At 46.7% G+C, this 24142-nt stretch overlaps 1 protein-coding gene across 2 annotated transcripts in view; it reads left to right on the forward strand.

Annotated features, from left to right (window-relative positions):
• The window catches only part of IDE (insulin degrading enzyme), a 1242012-nt gene that overhangs the window by 860960 nt on the left and 356910 nt on the right, over nucleotides 1-24142 (forward strand). For both annotated transcript variants that reach the window (XM_078643408.1, XM_078643410.1), the window contains exons 16-17: nucleotides 2610-2720; nucleotides 6638-6758. In XM_078643408.1, the coding sequence (XP_078499534.1) occupies nucleotides 2610-2720; nucleotides 6638-6758 (232 nt within the window). The remainder of the gene's footprint in view (nucleotides 1-2609; nucleotides 2721-6637; nucleotides 6759-24142) is intronic.

The raw sequence follows: 24142 nt of genomic DNA on the forward strand, positions 1-24142 counted from the left end.
TAAACAGTGCTAATATGGATGCGTGCCCGTGCATGTATCCTGCCTGTGCATGTATCCTGCCTGTCGCCCCAGCAGCAGAAGCGCCGTCACTGGCCTGTTATGTTACTGCCCAGGCAGTGAGGAGCGTTGGACACTGAGCAAAAGGCGGCTCTACACGGAATTGGATAGGTCTTGAGGGGCTGTAGAGTGTATGTGGGCGAACTATCCATGGATGATATATTATAGTGCCTACAATCTTTAATAGAAAATGCGTATGGGGTAGATGGTGGGAGAAGGAGAATCTGATCTAGCTGAGGGGTGGGGGTGGAGGGGGTATGGGTGTTTGCTATTCTCCCCCCAGCGCAGCACCGTCGCCCCAGCAGCAGAAGCGCCATCACTTGCCTGCTAGGTTACTGCCCAGGCAGTGAGGAGCGTTGGCCACTGAGCAAATCGCGGCTCTACACTGTAACCATTTCAAGAATCTAGTGAGATGGCTCAGAGGGATGAGACCTCAGAGAAGGCGGATCTATTTCCAACACGAGGGTCATGGGTTCAAATATCTACCTGGTGGTATCATCCCTTTCAGGGTCCCGCAGCTTTGCGTTGGGTGATGGCATGATCGCGCCATGCTTAAGTTGTTCATTGTTTACATTTTTAACGTGGTAATTATCATTAAATGTGTGCTCAAAGGATTGTAATGGACAATGCCGAAAGAGTGTATCAACGAGGAGGCTTGTATGGCACTACAAACAGTTGCACCTAGGCACTGCACAGTTGATAGGAGGATGACTAGCTATCGGGGTCAGTTTAATTTCTAATGGATAAGTAGTGTTCCCTGGAGCAAAAAGTTATAGGTTGTTGTGTCAACATGATTTAGCCCCAGTCTAGGGGCCCAGATCCCCTCCAGTGTATATGTTTTGGAAACTTGACCCCCTCCTTGATCAAAATCGGTCTCTCAACCATCAGATTTCTGCAGTCACTACATCTCTCTGTTTGTATATGCGGGGATTAGGCTGTAGCTTCCCTTTTTTTTCTCTTTACCCATAGAGTAGTTGTAGCATATAAATTATCCATTCCCATCTGGACTTTAGCAATGCTATTTGCTCCGGGTTCTCTAACCCGTTCTTTAGACGACCAGACTGCTTTCAACTCCACAGCCCAAGCTTTGTTCAGTCTGAATACACAGCTGGAACCGAGAAATCTCTCCTTTTTGACCTTTGTCCATATCAGATCCCTCTAAGTTCCGAAAACGTATCAAAACCCAGGTAAAAATTGAGTCTGCCTCCAATCATGTTGAGTCCCCAGCAGCCCCAAGAGACTCTTAAAAGTTATATAAATCTAAATAAGGGATTTTGTTGCTTTATTTGTGTAGTAATGTATCGCATTAGGGTACCCTCAAAGTGCAGAGCAGTGCCACCATTGCTGAGAAGCAGAAGTGTTGCACGTGAATATTTTAGTGATCTGCCTGTGATGTGAGACAGTCTATCAAGTTGTCTGTAACTATGGTATATTGGTGTTTGTCAAACATCTCCCCACACCTGCACAATCTAAAGTGACATGGAGCCTTAAAGCACACTCTTAAACATATGTTGTTGTTTTTTTGTCTGTGGGGTCTGCATACCCAACCAATGAGATGAGAAAGCAATGCGGGTGGCAGCTGGTATGTCTGGCCACCATGCAGAGAACAACCAAAAAGTTTAGGCAAATTACGTTAAATGCCTCCTTATGTCAACAGATTTTATTGTGTGAAACAGGTGAGGCCAGATATGAACCTAAGGACACTCACCCAACTGACTGGTAAAATGAAAATTAAAATGTCATTTTCTTAATCCCCTAGCCCATAAACAGCAGATGCAAATGCTTTGCTATACAATACCATTAGCAAAGCAAATGGCTTTAACTTAACCAAAGGCGAGACCTGTTGCATTTTCAATGCTTGTTCAATTAGTGATGTTTTTACCTACCAGCTTTGTTAAGAGGTAGGTCTAGGAGCTCTTTAGAGTAAGACAAAATGTTCTTTCACTGCTCTGTCATTAACCACCTTCTTCATTACCTATATTAACTTGTTCACAACTGCATAGGTTGGTAAACACTTGGCCATTTGTGATACAACAGCAAGGGTCTGTGTGTATGATCAACTCTCTGCCAGTGGTCCAGGACAGTGGCATACATTTCACTAAAAAGTACTACCTCACAAACTAACATAACTTCTTTGACATGGAGATTGAGATGTTTAGTGTGGTAATACCAGCATGGAAGTAGTGTTGATTTAGCGAATCAGTATGTTCTTTGCATTAGTATGCATTTATGTTGTGTTTGAAACACCAGCATGAAGAAATTGTGGTTCACTTGAAAAAAACAATTGTGTATAATTTACTGTGAATTTACTCTGTATAAAATCTGAGTGAAAGTCCAGATATCCATAAAGGCATACGGAAGATGTATGTGCCACTTAAATCTTCATTCACTTGTATCTTCAGAACTTCAGGGATTATGCTTCTCTTTTGTAATTAAAAAAGCTAGATCTTTTCTGTTTAAATTTTTAGGATTTGATTACAGACTTGAAATATAACATATTTAACCGAAATATACATATTCCTGTAAATTCAATTTATGTTTGTTTTCTATAGCTCTCTGTTAAAGGGTATAGTGACAAGCAACACATTTTGCTTAAGAAAATAATAGAGAAAATGGCGGCCTTTGAGATCGACGAGAAACGATTTGAAATTATTAAAGAAGCGGTAAGTTCTTCAAGTTTGTATCATTTTGAATTGCGGTTGATGTATTCATAAGTATAGTGTAATTGAGGGAAAAAATACTGAGCTATTGGATATAACAAGATCTGTATATGCTGGATATAAGAGTTTGTTTGGACAGGTTTTAACTCCTTTCAACCCTTGATTCCGAGTGTTCTAGCCATGTTGTCTGGCTTATGTTTCTTTTATGTAGTTATCATTTGTATTCTCATGAGGTTTCACGGTAAAGGGGTGGACTCCTTAAGGGTATAAGAGATAAAGCTAGCACAAACTGGCTTCTTACTTTGCACTAGGGAGATTTAGTGATTTGCCAAGAATCACAGGAGGTTGAGTGTCCCTACCGAGACTCGAACCGGGGTTCCTCAGCTTCGAGGTCGACCGCCCTAGCCCTTAGGCCACATCTTCTCCCCTCTTGTATACAAGTATTGTGATCTTTCGTGACAATGACACTAAACTTGCTATTGAGTCGCAGGATGATGTATGTAATTCTTTATCTATGGACATTACCAACTCTTAAGTGATCTAATACAGGCTTCCATATCAACACTGGCAGAGATCCCACGTTTCTCCAGTATTATATCTTTTTCAGATCCACCATGACAACGGGGAAGATTCAAGCATGTGAGAATCCCACGGTAACAGTATTAAAAACAGTGCTAAGGCCTCAGCATTAATCTCCCATTGTCAAATCAATACATATTGATTGCCTATTCTCAATGTTTTATAGCATCCAAACTTCAACCAATCAGAGCTCAGACCCAGAAGCACTCAACCCTAGCAGAGCCACCAACAACCCCACAGATGTCTAGCAAAATGTCGTGTGATAGGGAGTCTCCCTGAGCTCTGCTCAGTCGCAGTCTTTCTCTAATCACCTTTTTGACATTACATTCTTCAGTTCGTCTCAAGTCATCCAGAGAAAATGTAAGGTACAGCCTGGGAATGTTTTCTGACTACATTTTAACAGAATGTGAGTATAAACAAAAGTCTGTTCAGGCCTTGTAAGACTTGTTGAATATCCAGGCTATATTCTGAGGATCCCAACAAGGAGTGCCTCTGTTGCCTGTATCCACTTCATAAACCCAAAGACTGCAATACTGCAGTACCTTTTCTGCCAAAACTCTCAAAGACCAAGAGGGTAGTTGCTTCTGTGGCTGCAGAAGAAGAAAATTCAGTTATGAACGAATAACACAGTCACTGCTGGACCTTTGAAATTCATCAACAATAAAATTGGACCTGCTTAATCAGCAGACCAACAAAAATACTCTTGTAGTGCTCTGGGCTCATTCATGTGTTTGAACTATATGGTTGAGTTTTGTCTCTTTTTCTTGTGTGCTTTACTCTAGTCATGTGGCATGGTGTTTCTGGACAATTTGAGCACATGTTACATTGTATGGCACTGACATACCCAACAACTATGGATGTGCAGAAGATTTGTATGCCACCTCCACCATATTTTGTTTGTGAGGACAATGTGTATTGGTTTGACAGTGGAGATTAATGCTAAGGCCTTAGCACTGGCTTTTAATAATTTTACCGTGGGACACCATGACGACAGGGAAGATTCAATCATGTGAATCTATACAAGATATTAATACCGGAGAACCACAATGTAACTTGTTTTTTCTCCCTGTTAAATTGCAAAAAAAGAACAAAAAAGCCTTGGTGTGCATACCAGAGTTTTTATGATGGTTTCTAATAGCCACCCCAGATGAATGTTTTGGGAACGGTATTGTGGTGTCTATGCTTGAATCACTGCCTCACTATTACGATCCCTGGGTGTGTGAGTCCTATTCTCACAGGATATTCTCTAAAGCACAACTCTGCTTTTTAGGCTCAGGAACTAGTTCCTGAGTATATAGTCGAGTTCTTTCAAGTTGTGGACTTTTCTTTTGCTCACCAGAAATCCTTCAGGCTTAATCCCATTTATTGTACTAGCCGAACATTGACAGTTAAATCCTGTGAGATTTCTCTTAAGGTACTACTGGCTTATGAGGATCCTGAACTTCCTTTATGCCCTCTTGTGTCATATTTAGGCAGTCCCTCAAATCTGAGCTCGCTTCATATGGAATTTGCAGCTACGAACGAAGATACCCAAAGACAGAAAATGTGACATGATTCCTAAAAATATCTGCTTTTTTTCCTTCTTCAAAATATGTTTTTATCTACAGGTTTTACTATAAAAAGTATATTTTTGAGTTATTGCCTTAAAGGAAAATATGCTCAAGAGAAGCCCAGATAGTTTTATTGAGCTCGTGTTAACCATAAGCCATAATTATTTCTGCTTATGCTGTGTATAATTTCATGTAGTGATACCAAATTGAGATTTTGTTTTCTTTTCTTCTGTAAGAGTTTTGTATCTTCATTTCTGAGCCAAATACTCAATAGTGTGACCTCTTGACATAAACTCACGATCTTAAGATACCATTTTCTGCATTTCAGAACACTCATAAGAGAACCATCTATTTGCTTTATATGTTGGCCCTTTGGAGACATGTGTTTACTGAAGCCTAGGAGTGTTTGTTAAAAAGCGCAACGTTTTCCTATTCAAAGTGGAATACCACAAAAAATATAATTTCAGATGTTTGAAGTCCAAGGCCATTGATTCAGAGATCTGCTAATCTTCGAGTTTTGCTAGGGAGTCATAATTTTATTGGTTGTTAAGCAGCTTTAAAAAATAATTGGGAATTAGGACACTTAGTGGAACTTTGGTGTGGAGAGCCAATTTAAGAACTGCCTCTCGAACAAACTTGTTACCTTACCCCTCACTTACAGCCGCATCTCCCTAATCCTAATTCTCCATGGATTCAAAATATGATCAATTGACGTTTACCACTTCCATATTTAACCACTTGGTTGTAGATGATGTGATGTTCATGTTCTCGCACTACCTCTGTAGGTGCGGAGAATGTCAGTCATGTCCTCGCACCAAGGGTTGGTAATATCTCTTTTACCTTTTCTGACCCCCAATGTATCAAAACTATACCTTCAAACCACCCAATTTTCTTTCGCACTCTATTAAGGATGGCTGCAGTATTTGGACCTGGGGGTCAGCAAGCGCCCAGTTAATCCTGCCAATCCTGGGCATTTCTAATGTTGTATAATAAATTGATAATCATTGAAAGCCGCTGTTACAGCGAAAGAAAACTGATTGAATATAGCAGTAACAGCAATTGATGGACAGAATGCAGAACAATGTCATACATTCACCCCAGTACAGAGATCTGGGCCTAAATCCATCGTTTTTTTGCTCACCATGCCATTCCAGTTTGGACCCAGCCATATGCAAATCAGTCTTGACCCTGCGCCCAATGGGAACAGTCCAGCCCGAACTGCCAGGCCAGGTCCTCCCTGGACTGGAAACAAGCATCCTAGGACCGGTTTCGGGGTTTTACCCCTTTCAGCCAGGATAGCTGGAGTCCAGTGGCATGGAGAGCATGGGACCCACGTCTGGGCATGCCCGTCCCACTCCGGTGACAAATGGCATTGGCATTGGAATGAATCTTTGCTTAACACCTTCGAGTCTCATGACCACGGTGCTCGTGTGCTCATGACGACCTGAGCTCGTCATGACCGTTAGAACGCTCACATGCTGAGCTCAGCTCGTCATGAGCACACGAGCACCGTGGCTCATGACGAGCGGAGCTCCTCATGAGCACGGGGGCACTGTGCGCGCCTCCCAGCACAGCAGGTGAATGTGCCCAGCTGCAAAGGGGTTAAATATCTAGTAGATAGCACCACATATCCATGTCAGGCCAAACCCACGTACCTCTTCAGGAATACCTTACTTGTCATTGGTCACAGAAGAATGTTATTGTTTTTACAGAAGTGTAGCCAAAAGCAACATGAAACACAGCACTTTACAACTACTCCACATAATAATATGTATTTCTATCTTTTAATAGTACATGAGATCTCTGAACAATTTCCGAGCGGAGCAGCCTCATCAGCATGCTATGTACTACCTGCGATTGCTCATGACTGAAGTGGCCTGGACAAAAGATGAATTGAAGGAAGCTCTTGATGGTGAGAGACGGCACACCCTTTATGATTTAGTTATTTAGCTTTCGCTTTTCTCAGACCAGTTACTGAAGTTATTTTCAGTGACTAAATTTTGTATGCATGGCAGGTTGTATACAGTAATTGAAAGTGAGAAGAATGTGCATCTCCACTCATGTGTATGTGTTCTACTCTGATTCCACTGGGGTGTTTAATTGTATTCTTTTGCTTAAGTGTGTACTTGTGGGATTCGTTGTTTTTAGATTGAACAACACCATGTGCAAGGTTTGTTCCCTGACATGTAGCACGCAGTTAATCTCTTTTGCGACCTCTTGCTTTTAATATCATTTGACTTAAACCCTTGCAACGTAAGCAATTCATCTCCGAATGAGATAACCAAGAATGTTCCAAGAATGTTACATTTTCTAGCTATCATGATGGAAAGTTGAGATTCTACGATGAAGACGAAGGCAAGGATAATGCATTTTCTCTTTCCTTATAACCACTCAACAGCTTGCCAAGAAATTTAAAATATCAACGACATTTCCCTTAACCGGGAATGGAACATGTCCCATCACTTTTTCAGAATGTGAATAACCAAACATAGTTCATAAGTACTTAAGGATTTCCCCAGCAGTTTCTCTTTCTTTTCACCACTTGGTTTGCTATTTTTTTCGACAATAACATTTGCTTTTTATTTTGGCTTCAGTTTTCCACCTAAAATTGACAAAGTGCGTGATTCCTGTGAGCGCTTTATGATGCACTTACATAGTTTCTTTACCACACCATTTCACATAACTCAAACAAAACCTTCTTTGCAAGAAATCTAAGAAATGGCTCACTTTCTCTGAAAAACTCATTCTTATGAAGAGACACTACATTATCCATACAATATCAGCTTAGCTTGCTGCTTACAGGAATAATCCTTGCCTTCTTGTCCTTAATAAAACCATAAACTCATGTCATGATAAAACATTTTACACTTTATGGTCTGATCCTTAAGTGAGGATTTTGCAAGTTCAAAGCTTGCTGATGTCATTGCGATCATATCGACCACTAGTTGGAAGTGAAACTTCTTGAAGGTGGATTCTGTTGGCTAATCCACCAACATGTTATAGGGACGACATAACTCCTTATCAACTATTTCACCCTTCTTTGATTGAGCTCCAAAACAAGAGACGCCAATGCCTGTGTAATCATCACTTGTCTAACCCATCTGGCCAGTGTAAAAACTGTTTGCTAATAAAAATCAATAACTGGTAAACCGCTCCACAGCGTTTTTCTGTAGTCATCATAACTTTCAGGCTTAGCACCAAGCATAGCTTTGAGTGATACAGATGTACAGGGTATGTAAAAGACGTAGCATTATATTAGGTCCTTGTGACAATAGACAAAGTTATTCCTTCCAGAATAAACATCCTGCCAGAAAGGTCCATAACCCCACACAACCATTTGGTATGCATGCCACCATGCTCAAAAGCATTGTCAGTAGGCTGAGATTTTAAATGATCTTTGGCCCAGGAAACCAATGGACAGTGTCTCACCTGAACCTAGGTTTTGTGGAACTAATTTGTAAGCCTACTGCACTCTAACAGCCAACCATATCATGTCCATTAACTCCAAGCATAGACTAATAGGGATAGAACTCCGACATATGTATAGCTCAGAATGGTGTAAAGAAACCATATGAAACACTGGAGGCCTTTAGAAACCGCAGTGCATTGTTGGAGGTATAGGAGATGTTTTGTAGGTCAAGTTCTGTTAGATGTTGGGTGTCATGTTGGTAAAAGCATAGAAAGAGGTAAGACAATAATTACAGATACATGGATTTCAGTAGAAGTCCTTTATTTCAGATAAAACAACATGGCATTGAAAAAGTAGATGGGACCATACCCACCCTTTCGCATAAGGAAAGGGCTTTTGAAAGAGGTCATTCAGTATTTCTTGGTAGTCTTGTCCTCATTGGCAAAGGTATTGGCAAACCTTCCTCCTGAAGAGAATCTGCATTGCTTCAGATCATGGCATAGAGTCACAGAGTGTATGATGGGTGCTGATGTCTTCCGATCCTTAAGAGAGGAGATCACTTTTGATCCTTGTTGACCCAGATAAAGAGTAATATTTAATGTTTCAGACACTGATGCCGCAAGCAAGTATAGGGTGGGGTGTACGGCCAGTCAAGGTTGGATAGAACTTGAGGGTCAGCTGCATGAGAAGACAATCACAAGGCAAAGATTCCAATGAAAAAAATGCTAGAGTAAAAAGGAAATGGAGGATGGAAGGCCACACCCCTGCTGTCCACTAGAATGATGCTAAAAGGACCCCAGGGGGAAAAAACTGTCACTTAAAAGGGTTCTGCAGAGGCCCTGCCGAACTTGAGGATGTGTGTTCTGTTGCATTGCCCATTTTACATCAGAATGACTATCCTACTAGAACTCTCTGCAGCCTTTGACACAGTCTCCCACCGCACTCTCACCGCCAGACTCCACAACGCCGGCATACAGGGAACCACTCTTAACTGGCTCTGCCTCTTCCTCACCGGCAGAACCCAAAGAATCAGTTTCCCGCCCTTCCTCTTCGAACCCACCCAGATCAACTGCGGAGTACCCCAAGGATCATCGCTCAGCCCCACACTTTTCAAAATCTACATGGCCCCCCTCGCCGCCATCGTCACAGCATGGACTCAGCATAGTATTCTATGCCGATGACACCCAGCTCATCCTCTCCCTCACAAAGGATCCCACACCACCAGACTCAGCTTCCAGGATGAGTAGCAGCTGCCTGAAGCTCTACTCGGTGAAGAAAGAAGTCCTCGTCCTCGGACCCACCCCCTCTGCATGGGACAACACCTTGTGGCCCACCGCTCTTGGCAACCCCCCCACTCCCACAGACCATGGCCGAAAACTCTGCATCATACTCGACTCATCCCTCACCATAACCCGACAGATCAACGTCATTGCCTCCATCTGCTTCAACACCCTCTGCATCCTTCACAAGACCTTCAAATGGACCCCCCCCACCCGAATCCAGAAAGACCGTCACCCACACACTCATAACAAGCAGACTGGACTACGGAAACGCCCTCTATGCCGGAATCAACAAATCTCTGCTCCGCAAACGCCGGACCATCCAGAACACCGCAGCCAGACTCGTCCTCGGAATCCCACAACATGAACACATCACGCAACACCTGCGAGACCTCCACTGGCTCTCCGTTGAGAAGAGAGTAACCTTCAAACTACTCACTCACGTCTACAAATCCCTCCACAACACCGGACCCCGATATCTCAATGAAAGAGCCTCCTCCCACGTACCCAAGAGAAACCACCGCTCCTCCGACCACGCTCTTGCCGAAACCCCGCGCATCCGCATAGCCAGAGTGGGTGGAAGAGCCTTCTCCTATATCACGGCAAAGACCTGTAACGAGTTCCCTGTCGACTTCAGATGCTCCCCCACTCTGCACGCCTTTAGGACGAGCCTCAAGACCAGACTCTTTGGCTGACCCCTCCGTTCCCCACACAGGTGGGTTTCCACTAGGGACCTTTGAAGCGTAATTAAGAGGGCCCCAAGATGGATCGTGGTGGTTAGCGATTGGCCCTCCTCCATATTTGATTTGAAAGAGAATGAGCTCTGATTCCTATAGCAGATCTTAATACAGAGGAAGATCATACAAACAATTGTCTGGTTTTTTTGTGTGTTTGTTTTCAATTGGCTTTCCCATTTTGGAGCCAGTGTGGGCCCAAGAAAAGTTGGTTGTCTATCTAAGACTTGTAGCTTCTTTCAGTGTAAAACTTAGGGCTTTACAAGGGTTCATATGGTGTAACCATTCCACCTCCCTGGTAAGATGAAGTAGCAAGTAGAAGTTTGGAATGGACTGGTCTGCATGAACGAGAGAGGAAAAGCGCACCTTTGCCCACGGGACTAACTTGTCTATAAAATAAAGAAATGCGGTGAAGGGGAAGCTGAACTGACAAATCCTGCAGTTTGTTAGTACACTTAGACAATGTGATGGCAATGAAAACAAGCCTTGGCAAAGACAATAGGTTTCACCTGTGTGAGACCTATTGACTTGCTCAATGTATTTCTTTTCTTTTAAAGACATATTGCACTTAATTGTGGGCTGCTATGCAACATGGCTTAAAGTAAAGAAAAAAGTGCTATGACATGACCAGCATTGACTATGTCATAGTACTGTATTTCTCTTTAAGCCATGCTGCGCAGCATTCTGCACTGCTGTGCAATATGTCTAAAAAAGCACAGGGTAGCAAGCAGTATGCGGGAGGTGCAGGGGGAGGGGGGAGCAGCAACGGCCAAGTGGAATGAAGGAGGAGGAAGGTGGGAAACACAAGGGAGAGGGGGTGTAGCTACAACCAACTGCTGCGGGAGGGCATGAGGGAAAAGCAACATGAGGAATGTGCCGGGGAGGGAGCAGCAACAGAAGACAGTGGGAGACAAGCAACACAAGGGAGGGGCAGGTGAGGTAAATTGACTGCGGACTGCCATGTACTCTTATTGAGTGCTCTGCAAAAAGTAAAAAACAAAAAAAGGTGCCTGCAGTATCTTGCGGCCACCTAAAGGGCACTGGCTGCAAAAGTAAGCTGTATCAGGTCCATGCTCCTCTGCAGGGACAAACACTGAAGTTCTGAAAGGAAGCGCTGACCAATAAGAAGTTAGAAAACTAGAGTGAGGTGGAAGCCAACCAGTGGTAAGTAATGGGCAGGCTATCAGCTCGTTTTGAGCTTTATTTAATTTTTTTTAAAAGCATTTCGACAACCTCATATTCTGTTTCAGCCAAAATCTAAAAACAGTCTTCAGCGTCAGAGGTCTCACGGAACAACTGTCCTTGGGCTGAAAGGGAGTACACATCAAGAACATGGTTACCAAATGAAGGTCCAACTGAGGCATTAAAAAACATTAATAGGAGAAACAAGCTAGCCTCTTTAGAAACTGCATGCCAATAGACGAACTGGGCGTTGAAGGCTAATCTAGTAAACCGATCTAGGCCCACAACTAACCTTTAACTCTGCCCAAAGAAAAGCTCTGCAAGGCAAGAACTAATGCAAAACACAAAACAGGTGAGCGCACCTTGAGGAAAAAAAAATCTACCCCAGTATGCCAGGTAACAAAATGGAACCAGCACCCAACATAGATAGATTTAATGGATGAATGACAAGCTGATAGGATGACATAGACAACATTTGAGGGCAGATCAAAGGAACCCAAATCTCTCCGCTCGCTCTCCAGGGGTCTGTGAGTGATAGAGGAAGGGGTGGGACACACGAATAGGAAAAGTAAATCTAGGGACCAGACAGGAAGCATAGTAGTCATGGCTGTTCTAATTTCGACTCTACTGTTTCCCAAGGGACCGCTTTATTGGAAACAACTGTGAAGTGACTTATGGGCACTGCTTATTCTTTCGAGTAGTAAAAGGTCCAACAAAGAGTAGTCCCAGAGGTTGAAGATGGATCAAATTAGTTCCTGGCGAAGCTGCACTCATGGTCAGCAAAGTAACGCAGATGGAGATCATATGCATGCTGTTGGACTTGGCCCTTTTTGGCAGGTTCACCCCTGAACTTTTTGCCTTAAGTTCTGACAAGGTGTTGGTGGTTTTAGGCCTCTAGGCACTTAAGCACTGTGGTTCAGTGTAAAGTGCGTGCGCTCTCTGTGTTACATTAGTGAGATTGGTCTACCCTCCCTTAAGAATGCATTGGGGATTCCCTGATCAGTGTGTGTCAGTGGTAATTCATGGTATGGGAGGAGCAGAGTGGTCGAGTAAGGTATGTATACAATTGTGAGAATAAATGCTGCGCAATGGTGTGCGCAGATTTATTGTGGTTATTTTAGAATTGCCTGTAGGAAACTGGCTCTATATATACTGCACCACAGTGAGGTACAGTGTGTATAGAGTCCAAGAGTCTCCAGAGGTTTGGCAGAGGCTAAAGTTAGATAGAACCTTACTCTCTAAAGTGGTAGCTTGGTCGATCAGTAAGGCAGTATCAGAGGACAGTGTAAAGCATTTGATGTACAGGCTCAGTCAGCAAATGGTCTCACACACTCAAGAACTGAACTCTAGGCAAATTGTGTTATATAAAAAAATATACTGTTGTTTTATTTCTAGAACCAAGCAAGCCTGGTGCAGGTAAGCATAAAAATACTTTTCAGTAGTAAATTACTTGTATGAACTCAGTTCAAAATAGCAGTGTAACTTGTACTGGTTTCGGTTACAGTTTTAAGAAAGCAGTTAGCAACACATTGCAGGTATAGTACATTCAATTGAATGGGCTTTTTAAGTAAAATGCAGTTAATTACTTTTCAGATTACTTTTGCTAACACAGGACAGGATCCTGGATTCAGTCCTGGGACATTTCCTGAAAATGCGTTTTGGTTAAAGTTACGATTTTTAAGGAATATTATTGTATTTCATAAGTTGACAGACTTTTTCACATAGAATCACCAATGTTATCCTATGGGAGGAAATTCACTTAGCAGGTAAGTTAGGTTACCGTTACTTTTTCTTACTCAGTGCTGGATCCTGGATTCAGCACTGGGACGTTTCCTGAAAAAAGTTGAGAAAATGCGTTTTCGTTGTTGGGCTGATTTTTAAGGAATATTTGCAGTTTTCAAAAGTCGACCCTTCAAATCTTTTTGGGAGAAAAAGTGTCAATGTTATCCTATGAGGAAAAATTAGTTATTTGTTTCAAGGTAAATAATGTGTCTTTTGAGTTAGGGTTCTAGGGTTAGACTCAGGGGTCTCCCAGGGTCAGTGATGTACTGTTGTTGCAGCCTCAGCGGCACTCGGGCGGCCGGCTGCAGAGTGTTGAGGCCCAATGTTATCCAATGGGAGATAGGGGGACTCTGGTTGGTGGCGGCTGGCAAGCAGGCCACAGGGTTGTGGGAGCAAAGCTCCTAGGGTTAAGCTTAGGGCATGTTGAGGACCAAGTTAGCACCAAAGATGACCCTCAGCGGCTCTAGGGCAGCCGGGTACTATTTTGAGGTCGGGTGCCCTGTAGATTTCAATGGGAATTCTCCGGGACAAAGAAACACTGCATTCTCGGGGACAAGGATCTTCCAGGAGCGACCACCACTTTGAGGGGTAAGTTGGGATGTAGAGGGATGGTTAGGCACCGCCAGGTTGTGGCGTCGGGTGCAGGGGTGCCTTTGGACGTCGGATTTTCTTACCCGCTCTGGTCGTGGTAGGGTGGGCCCTCTGGATTGAGGCTGCAGGCCTCGTCTGGAGGCTTGAGGCAGGTTAGGGGTCGCCAGATTTCTGGTCATGATCGCCAGGGGGGACCTCCTCGTGGTGTTTGTTCACTCAAACACGGGCCAGGCTCGGCGGGTGCAGAGTGTGCTGGATTTGCGGTTTCTGGTTGGCACCAGAAGCTGCAGTTCAAACACATCTGGTGTTCACGGGAGAAACAGCTTGGGATGTGAATGAAGGCAGGTCCTCCAGGGTTTTTGAGGTTGCTGGCCGCTGGACACGCCGGAATATGGCAGGAGCAGGTTCGAGGGGAGACAGGCCTGTAGGGCTGGGGCCAAGTTAGTGGGCGTCGTCCTCTTGTTAGCTCTGCACGGCTTATTGTTATTCTTCTCGTCGTTGCTGGATCTGAGGAAGGACGGTTCAGGGTGCCCCTAAATACTAAATTTAGGGGCGTTAGAGGTAGGTAAAGGTCAGGGACCAATGGGTCCCTTCCCTGGGCGGGTACACTCCCTATTCTGCCTCTCTCCGGTGGGAGGTGGGCAGGAGCCTGTCCCTGGTTGGCTGGGTCCCCCCATCCTCAAGATGGCGGGGACTCAAGATTGTGCTTCACCTTGGCTCCCCCACCCTAGGGGTGGAGATGGCAGAGGTGGGCACACCTCTCTTCCTCACTTTGTTTTTACCGCCGGGTCTTCCACCCAAAGTGGGGGGTAGAACCAGTGGGGACCAGTTGCTGAGTACAGCAAGTGGTCTGGAGAGGCTCACAAAGGCGGTATCCTGGGGGAGGAGGCTTGGCACCTCATCCCAGGATGTGCATTGTTTCAGGCCCCCGAGAGCGGCAGGGGTCCAGAAATATGTCTGGGGTGGCAGCCTCGGCAGCCACTCAGTCAGGTCACTGGGAGTTGGTCGAGTTTCAGGGGGCATCTCTAAGATGCCCTCTGTCGTGCATTTTACATTAAATCCCACACTGGCATCAGTGTGGGTTTAATGTGCTGAGAAGTTTGATACCAAACTTCTCAGTCTTCAGTGTAGCCATTATGGTGCTGTGGAGTTCGTAATGACAACCTCCCAGCACCATATACTCTTAATGGCATCACTGCACTTACAGTGCCCAGGAATGTCCCTGGGTACTGTAGGGGTACAGGGCTCATGCACCTGTACCCTCACCACTGGCATAGGGCACCCAGCTAGAGTGGTGACTGATGTATGTCAGGGCAGTTTTTTGTGGGCATGGCACACAGGGATGTGAGCCATGTCGACTCTTTGTTTTGTTCTGCACCAAGACATGCAGCCTGCCAAGGCAGTGTGTGTGTGTGTCAGGGCACAGGGCCTCTAAGGGTGGCACAATAAGTGCTGTAGCCCGTAGGGGCCTTCTCTGGTCACAGTCCCCTGGGTACCTAGGGTACCATTTACCAGGGGCTGATATGTGGCCAGAGATGCCATTTGAGTTTTGGCTTCAATTTTGGCTTCAATTCAGTTTAAGGGAAGGAACACAGGCCCTGGGAACCTGATTGGAAGGAGCCCAGGGCACACTCAGTCAAAGTACATCAGCAATCCCCCAACAAGTGGGGGCATACCATGCAAGAAAGAGGGTACTTTCTCACAATGCCACTTTTAGAAGTTGGCATGTCTGTGTGCTATGTGTCTGCCTGCCTGATGTGAATTGCATGTCTGGCTTGTGAGTGACAGGGGCTGGGAGGTGTGTGTGGCTCCAGGAAGGGGGGGGGGGTGAGTCAGCGCTGGGCTGAATAGGACATCTGGGCTGGGAGTAGTGGGAGGGGTAATCCCCTGACTATGAATAGGATGGTGCCTACCTACCCTGGTGAATGCTTGCTCCCCCCAGTGGTGTGTCTGATCCCCTAGCCCCCACCTGACAAAGGGGAAGAGGAGTTTGCTAAACAAAGTGCCCCAATCCCCCCATAACCAGTTGCATCTGGTTCCCCCATGCCCTGCACTAGACAAAGGATTATCTGGTATAAGTAGAAGGGCTATGACCCCATGAAGTTGTTCAGTTCTGGTGTGCTGATACTGCGGGGTCGTGCTGCTACTGGGTCCCAGGAGGAACCGCCATGAGGGCTTGCCTCCTTGGGCCCAGCTATGCCCCAGGGACCTAGAAGGACCTCTTGCTTGGACCCTTCTATCTTCCTTTGACAGTCCAGGACCTTCAGGACCTTTTTACTGCTGGAGCTGTGGCTCCTAAGCGCCTTGTGAGCACTATATTTTAATTTCACCACCAGGAGAGGGGCTTGTGGGCTTTTACAGTGCTGCGCTGCATGAGGAGAGAGAGGGCATCCATGCGTAGGGATTCCCCCGAGTTGCGTAGGAGTGGGTGCCCGCCCCACTTTATGCACCTATGACAGGGGGCGCCCACCCTACGTTAGGAGTCATTGGCAGGTGCCCACCCCGTTTATGTGGTGATCTGTGATGCGGGTGCCCACCCCGCATTGCGTGCTTGAAATAGAAGCGGGAGCCCACCCCGCATTGCGGCCGAAGTAGATGGAAGCCGCCAGGAGAAATCGCCGGCCCGGAAGTCCGGCCTGGTGGTGGCCAGGGCCTCCTAAGGGCATCCGGAAGTCAGCAGACGACAAGCGGGCTCCCGTGAGCGAATGGAAACCCCACGTATGCTGAGGAGGTCCGGTGACGCAGGGCTCCTGTGTGGCAGGGCCCCCGTGGTGTGGTGATTGCGGCGCCGGGAGCACGAGGCACATTGTCGGTGCCTGCCCCCGCCTCATGAAAGAGAACAGCAGAACGCGGGCGAAGTGAAGGGAGGAGTCCTGCCCAGAGGAAGAGCCGGTGAGTAGGGCTCCTCCATAGTTGGCGCCGACCGAGGCACCGGGTGAGTTCTGGATCTCCAGAGCGACCCCCGTCTGGCAGCGGGCCGCTCCATTGATGGGGGCATGTTTTCAGTGCCATGTGGTGGTCCACAGGGTACAGAGGTACCGGGCCCCTTCTATGAATAGTGTCACAGAGGCGCAGTAGTGCCCGTGGGCTGATCCCAGCTGCCGTGCGAGAGCGCAGGTAGCTGCACAGATGGGGGGGGGATTTGTTTTGAGAGTCCCTGAGTGGGATGGAACAGGCACAGTGAAGTGCCAGGCCTTCCTTACCTCACAGTTGCCCGGCAATTCGCAGGCAGCTGCTACGTTTAGGCCAGGGCGCACCGAGGGGTCCCAGGAGGTACATTAGTCCCCGAGCGCTGTGCACTTTTTGCTCCAGCTGCGAGTGGCCGCTTAGTGCCCTGACATTCTGGACAGAGGGCATTTGAGCCCTAGAGAAGGCCAGTTGGCCAGGGGGGGTCAGACATTTTTGTGATGTTAGGAAATGTGATTCTCTACTGTGATTCATTCCTCTAAATGTGTTTGGGTACGAGATTATTTGCATAATGTGATTATACTGGTTAAGTTATTTCCTACTGTGAGTTTTACCCCTAATGTGAGTTATTCTTAGGAGGTTAGGGTCTAATGCGTTTAGACTTATGAGTTGATTGCATAATGCGTTTATGCTGGTGAGGTTGGCGCAGAACGTAATTCACGCCTAAATGTGATACTCTGCATAATATGGTTTATGTTACAGGATGATGCTGAGTACAGTGTCTGCCAGTGATTACTGGCTGTGTTCTACGTTCATGATATGTCCTACATTTACTAAGTTCACTTTGTGATGGTTCTGACAGTGGTCCAGTTGGCCCTGTCAGCTGTAGATAATCCCTTGTAGATATTGCCTAGTGCAAGGTGGCACAATGTATATTATGTGATTACTATTCTAATTTGTTATGATAATACTAAGGCTATTTTTTATATACCCTTGCGTGGAGTTACTTTTGTGGTGTGCCTGGTATGTTGCTGTGTGAGTGCGCAAATGCTTTACACATGGCCTCTGGTAAAAGCCTAACTGCTCGTGCCAAGCTACCAAGGGGGTGAGCAGTGGTTATCTTTGGCATGTAACTTCCTTGCCCTGACTAGAGTGGTGGTCTCTGCCTGGCTTTGGCGCAAGGCTTAGCCAACCAGAGATCCCATTTCTAGCACATGCATATTCAGGTAGCCCACCAGATGGTTCATTACCAGCCAAACATTGTGAACCTGAGCCTATGACCATAAGAACTGTATCATTATGCACAGGGAGGGCAAAACCATGTCACCATCTTGTTGGCATACCATATTGTGGTTGTTTCCTCTGACAACACCAGGATCAACTCACAATGGATGAAAGTTCGAAACGCCTTCAGAGCTAAGTGCGTGGCATTAAGTTAGAGCAGGTCGATGTGATACTTTTGCTGCAAGGATTACCAGAGCCCTCTCATCTCAAGCACTCTGAGATGGCTGCCTCAGCCAAAGGAAGATGCATCAGTTATAACTGTGGCACTGCCTGAGAAGGATGTCTCGCTTTGAGGTCAGTGCCAGATTTCGAATGGTGATGAGACCGATTGAACCCTTCTGCTCAGTCTATGTGACGTCCTTGAGGTCCTCTTAGAGAAGGCTCCCTTGGAGGAGCAGTCTAAGGTGAGCCTTGGTTTGGAATAAGAAGTAGAGCAGCACTCTTTGCCCCAATACTCGTTCTCCACATGGTCCATAAAGTACTGCACTTTTCTGATGGATACTTCTAATTACAGATTCCTCACCTTTACAATATTCACAGGTTCCTTCCTAAAACTACAGAGTTTAAACCTTGTAGAGACTGTTCCAAGCAAATATCTGTGACAAATCCCCAAAAGTAGTGCATCTGGTTAATTTTGGCGCACAACTCCCAAGTCGTGTTGAGGGGTATTCGTATGTATCTGAAGGCGATCCTGGAACCCAAAGTGAAACAGTACGTTGCGGAATGCTTAAAGGATTCTTGTAAGTCCCTTTCTGTCTTAAAGTTGTGGGCAAGGGACCCTTTCCTGCTCCTGTACTCATTGTGGTCCACGTTTTCTAGTAAATCAAAGCAGAAGCACAAGAAGGCCAAGCGGATTAGTCCCAGTCCCGCCACTCAGTCTGAGAAGTTGTGGGGATGTCAGAGTTCTTCACAGTCTTGCTCCCCCACCGAGAAGCCGATTCTGCTGATTGCAATGCAACCCAGAGTGCTCAGCTTCATTGGTGACATCACAAAAGATTGTCGCCTTTAGACCGGCTATGTTGCAAATTGTTGGCACCTTTTCAGCTCCCGCTGGTGTGCCTTTGTGCTACAAAGATCTGCAGATTCCTCCTGTTAGGTTACTGTCTGGCAGGTACGGCCCTCTGAACTCTGTTTGCCTCCAAAACCCACCTCGGGTTTCGCCCTTAGGGTACCAAAATCTATACCTGTACATTTGACATCAATGCTGACCCAAACGCTACGGGAGCAAATCCCTGTTTGTATAATCCTGTCTGACTCCAAACCAAATTCATCTTGTCCCCAACCAGGCCCCATTTCAATCCGACTCAGGGAGCACCTTGCTCGGGATCGCACACTAGAACTCTGACAACTTTTCGGCTCACATTCTGATCTGAACCGACCAACCTTTGGAGATGACAATTGAAATGAGGTAGATTGTTTTTCCCAACACTTGAAAATGTATATATGGAATTGGGGGCCAGTGTTTGAAGTTTCCCTGAATACTGGGTAGTCGGCTCTCCTGAGTGATTAACTAAAGAGATGGCCTCATTTGCTGTGGTAATGAGACTAGCACTGGAGGTACTGGATTTACAACTACCAACTGTGGAAGTCAAAACTAAAGTACTGATAGCAACCTGGACACCCTTCACCCAAACCTTTGTTTCCGTTTAATGAAGTACTGACTTGATACCCTTATGGGTGCCTGGCCTAAGCACTGCTCCTGTCCACCAATGAACAGGCAAGGTGCAAGATGAGACAGACCAGCGCCATGTGACCCTCCCTTCTGATAGACTTCTAACTACAGAGCCCTCACTTTTTGAATACTTCCACCCAGGCGTCAGACTGGATCCGAAATATCTTCAACAGTACCTTTGCGTGCAGGAAGCAGAGTTCATGGCTGCACACTGATGTCACTCCGCGCCAGATTTGACCTGCACATGCTTGTATAGGCGCCACCCCTGTGAGCTGAGAGCAGTACCTTTCTTTGACTGCCAACAGACATGTATCCAAAGCTACCCGTCTTCTGGTCGAGACGACTTCTTGTTCTAAAGTTTCAAAGACCAGTGTGCAAGGGTATTATGTCACCTCCCAAATCACTGTGACTCATCCACATCTGGTTTATCTATGGTGCCTTGGTCAAACATGACTCAAATGCCTGCGGTGGTTGCGCCTTGATGCAACCCAAGCCCATTCTGGATCAAAAATATCTTTGTCGCTAAGCAAGAGCCCACACTGGGATTGGTTCAGGTGATGAGGAAGGTATGGATAACATTCCTGTGATTGGTCTTTGCGCTCTAAGCCCTCAGGAAAATTGAAAGAGAAGTGCAAGAAGTCCAAGCGGGACTCTGCCTCATCCTGCCACTCTTGGTCCCTAGAGAAGTTTCAATTTCAAGGGTGTCATCCTGCCTCTAGGTCACTCTTCCAAAGTCGGTCCACTGTGGACTTGATTTTGACCAATCCTGGTCCATCGGGGCTACCCTGCAGCAAATCAAGGAATTTCTCGATGCCATGCTGTCCCTTTTTGGCATGTTACCGGCTTCTTCTATCATGCCTTCTAGCCCAAGTAGCCTGGAGGCCTCTCAACTGAGCTTCCTCTGACGAGTCTGCCCTTGGCACCAGTCGGGCCCTCTGGCTCCAGTCAGGGCTGTGTACCTACTTTGGTACCAGTTCCCTCTCTGGCACAACAACCAATGGTAGAACATGATTCGCCAGTGCCATTGACTCCTGACGACGGCCAGACCTAGTTCTGTCCATGCCAAGACTGTGCCGCCCTGACCCCGATGAGGCAGCGTGCTCCTTTGTCTGAACCGTAACCCCTTTACCATATTTCTGATTCGGACTCAGCGCCTCTACCTTATGGTAGGGCTCAGGTCCTTCATGAGCTTTTCAGTACAGATTCAGAAAATGTGAGCTATGATGTGGGGAACAAGATTGCCCAACCAAACTTGAGATAATAATTGGCACAAAGATCTCCAGGATGCCAGTGGTTTGGATACCTCACCAGACATGGTCTAGTTTCTTCACCAGGATCTGCCACATAAGAAAGTGCCTCCTTTGCTGTGGTTATGCCATGAGTGGCGGAGGTCCTTGTTCTTCAGATTCCCACCCAGCAGGTCAAAACAAATGTCCTGATAGGTGTTGCAATTTAGCAACATGGGTTGTGAATCTCTATTACCATTTAACGAGGCTCTTACATATACACCCTTAGGCACCTGGACCAAGCCTTGCTCAGATCCACCCATGCATCGCCAGATGTTATTGTTCTACTCCCAGCAAACCCCTCCTTTCTCACCCAGCACTCCACTCCTGATAGCCTAGTGGTGCAGGCTTCAGACAGTAAAACAAACCTGAACTCTTTTCCCTTTACAGGGAATCTAAGAGAATGCAAACTTTTGGCAAGAGGGTTTTCTCTTCCACACAAGTTAGGCCCTGTATTCGGCAAAAGCCAGCTACCGCTTATACTTTTATTTCCACGTCTTATGGGACTCTGTGGCCCAGGTGTTGCCCAGGGTCCCAAAGAAAGCCTTGGCCATCCTTTCCCAGGCCATTCACCATCTACTGCGAACTGAACACAACAGACTGCCTCTGTAGTACTATTGATACTAGGGTGGCCATCTGCAGGCACGTTTGAATGTAGTCCTCTGCTTTTTTGTAAGGCTTAAGGCCAGTTTTATGGATGTCATTTAATGGCTCCTTATTATTTGGCGATAAAGTCGATTTGGCTCTGGCAGACTTCAAAGGTAGCAGGACCATAGCATGCTCTTCGCCCCCCACTCCCCACCCCAACCACACCAGCAGTCTTAACCCCCTTGTGGCTTTGCTCTAGGGGCTTCTAATAGCATCAACAGCCGCAACAGGTGCATCTGTCGCCCAACCTTTATGCTTACCCAGGCACAGTACAAGGGCAGCGAGTAGCCCAGTTTTCCACAGTCCCAGGTGCTGCCCCTCCCGAACCTCTTTAGTGTGCCCTTTGTGGCACACAGCAACCCTGCAGCAGCAGGATACAAAACTTTGTCAAGGTGGTAGGAGATAACTTTGAGCAAATGGGTCCTATATATTGTTCAGCAGGGTTACGCTTTGTCGTTCCTCAAAACCCTGCCGCACTGAAGTACCGAAAAATTATTCTACCACCTCCCAATTATAGTTACACCATTACACAATCTTATTCCCATTACCAATAATCAGACGGTTGGCAGTGTAGAAGGTCCAAGCGTTTATTATGACAAACAAACTCAGCCAGAGGAGCTTCCTGCAGCCTCACCCAACGAGGTCTGCCAGAGAAGACTGCTGGCACCCTGTCAGTGCATCACATATATACTGTTACATTGGCATTAGCATAACCCAACATGGAAAAGTACAAATTGTTACAGACTGGCACAGTCAAAAGGAAAAGCCCATATATGGCACACAATGGGCTCCTGGTTTCGCTCATCCTAGATTTAGCAAGGTCGAACGGGTGACTCCCTTCTGCCGTCTCGGAGACAGTCCACCCCGCACCCCTCCCGGAATGTGCTTATCGGCCCCTCTTCGGCTACCTACGACCTTGGCGGCTCTAACGAGCTGAAGCAGCAGTATTAGCAACAGTTGGTTTGTTTCTCAGGGGAAGATTGTGGGTGCAGGGAATAAACGGGCCTGTAAAGGCGAGGCTTCCAGCAGGGCTTATAATATGGCGTGTTAATAGCGCAACGTGATGTGTGGTTAACTAAAGGAAATATTGCAATGTTAATGTGTGCACGCATTATCTGAAAGTGTTTAGTGACACCATGCTAATCACAACATATCGAATATTAGTACTACATATTTGAGAAATCGATCCCGGTTCCTCAGCACTTCCCACCAACTTCAGAACGGCTGACAAAGGACCATCTGTATCTCATGCAGCAGGAAGTGCAGGCCTGTGAGGCTGTAGCATCGGAGCGTTCCTACTTACTGAGAGAAAGTCCCCGGGTCCATTTAGATGACAGCCGCCCAGCCTGGAACACCTTTGAAAATAGAAAGGAACGGGTGAGACAGGATAGACCCCAGCAACCAACAACACTAACAAGGGACCGCTGTGTGTCTGGACAAGTAGGCGGGACTCCTTTGGGCAAGGACCAATCCAGCGTGCTGAAAGGCAGAGAAAAGGACGCAGGACGTCGAAGGGGCAACGCAAGAGACGGTGGAAAGCTGAAAGAAAAAGGAAACCACAGTCAACCCGTGAGGGAGCCACCGGCCTTGACGTGACCCCTGAGACCTGGAGCGAAGAGTGATGGATGCCGCCGGAGGCTGCTAATGAGCCGCTACAACTCAGGAGAGTTGCAGCATAGCGGATGAGCAACGAGGGGTGGGGATTGTTCCTGATCGTGGAAGAGAAGGTCTCGGGACCGCTCCAGGAGCCCCAAGTCCTCTTTTTTGTACTCTGGGTCCTCAGGATACTCTGGGAAGAGGCATAAGAAAATAAAGTCTAAACGGACTTCGACTTCACCTAGTCTGTCATCCGTCGACGAAACGTGCCGCAATCTTTGATGCTCCTGGTACAGTTCTGTGGAATCATTGCTGGGTCAGACTCAGCCCCTCACCCCATTTCCGGGAGCCGGAGCAACCCCCGCTCAGATTAAAAAGCTTTACGAGCTCATGCGCTGCTTATTGGAGTGGGCAGACCACTCTGGTGCGCCTTCAGGCCCTGCGGGGTCAAAGGAGGACCCACCAGTCTCTGCGCCAATGCCTCCGTCCTCCGCGCCAGTGGGGTCTCATGGATCTGATTCTGGATCTGGGTTGGCACTGGTCATGCCAATGCGACCTTCCCCAGCGCCACCCCAAAGTAGATGCTCCTGGGGCCAGTCGCATTCTGATACCCGACACCTCGTAGTCCTATCAACATCAGTCAGTCTGCTCCAGTGCAGAGGGAGCCCAGAATTAGCGTATTTTTTACATCCCATGCTGCCATGCCACAGGTGTTACCTGCGATTCAAGATAGACCACAAGCACTTTCAGTTCACTGTGCTACCCTTTGGCCTTACCAGCGCCCCTTGGGTGTTCAACAAGATGATGGCAGTGGTTGCAGCTCATCTGTGCAGGTTAGGGGTATCAGCCTTCCCCTACCTCGACGACTGACTGTTGAAGGATTCCTCACCCCAGGCTGTCTTTTCGCACCTCTAGATTCCGGTGG

This window comes from Lissotriton helveticus, chromosome 5_1 (genome assembly GCF_964261635.1).
Source record: "Lissotriton helveticus chromosome 5_1, aLisHel1.1, whole genome shotgun sequence".
Classification (NCBI taxonomy): domain Eukaryota; kingdom Metazoa; phylum Chordata; class Amphibia; order Caudata; family Salamandridae; genus Lissotriton; species Lissotriton helveticus.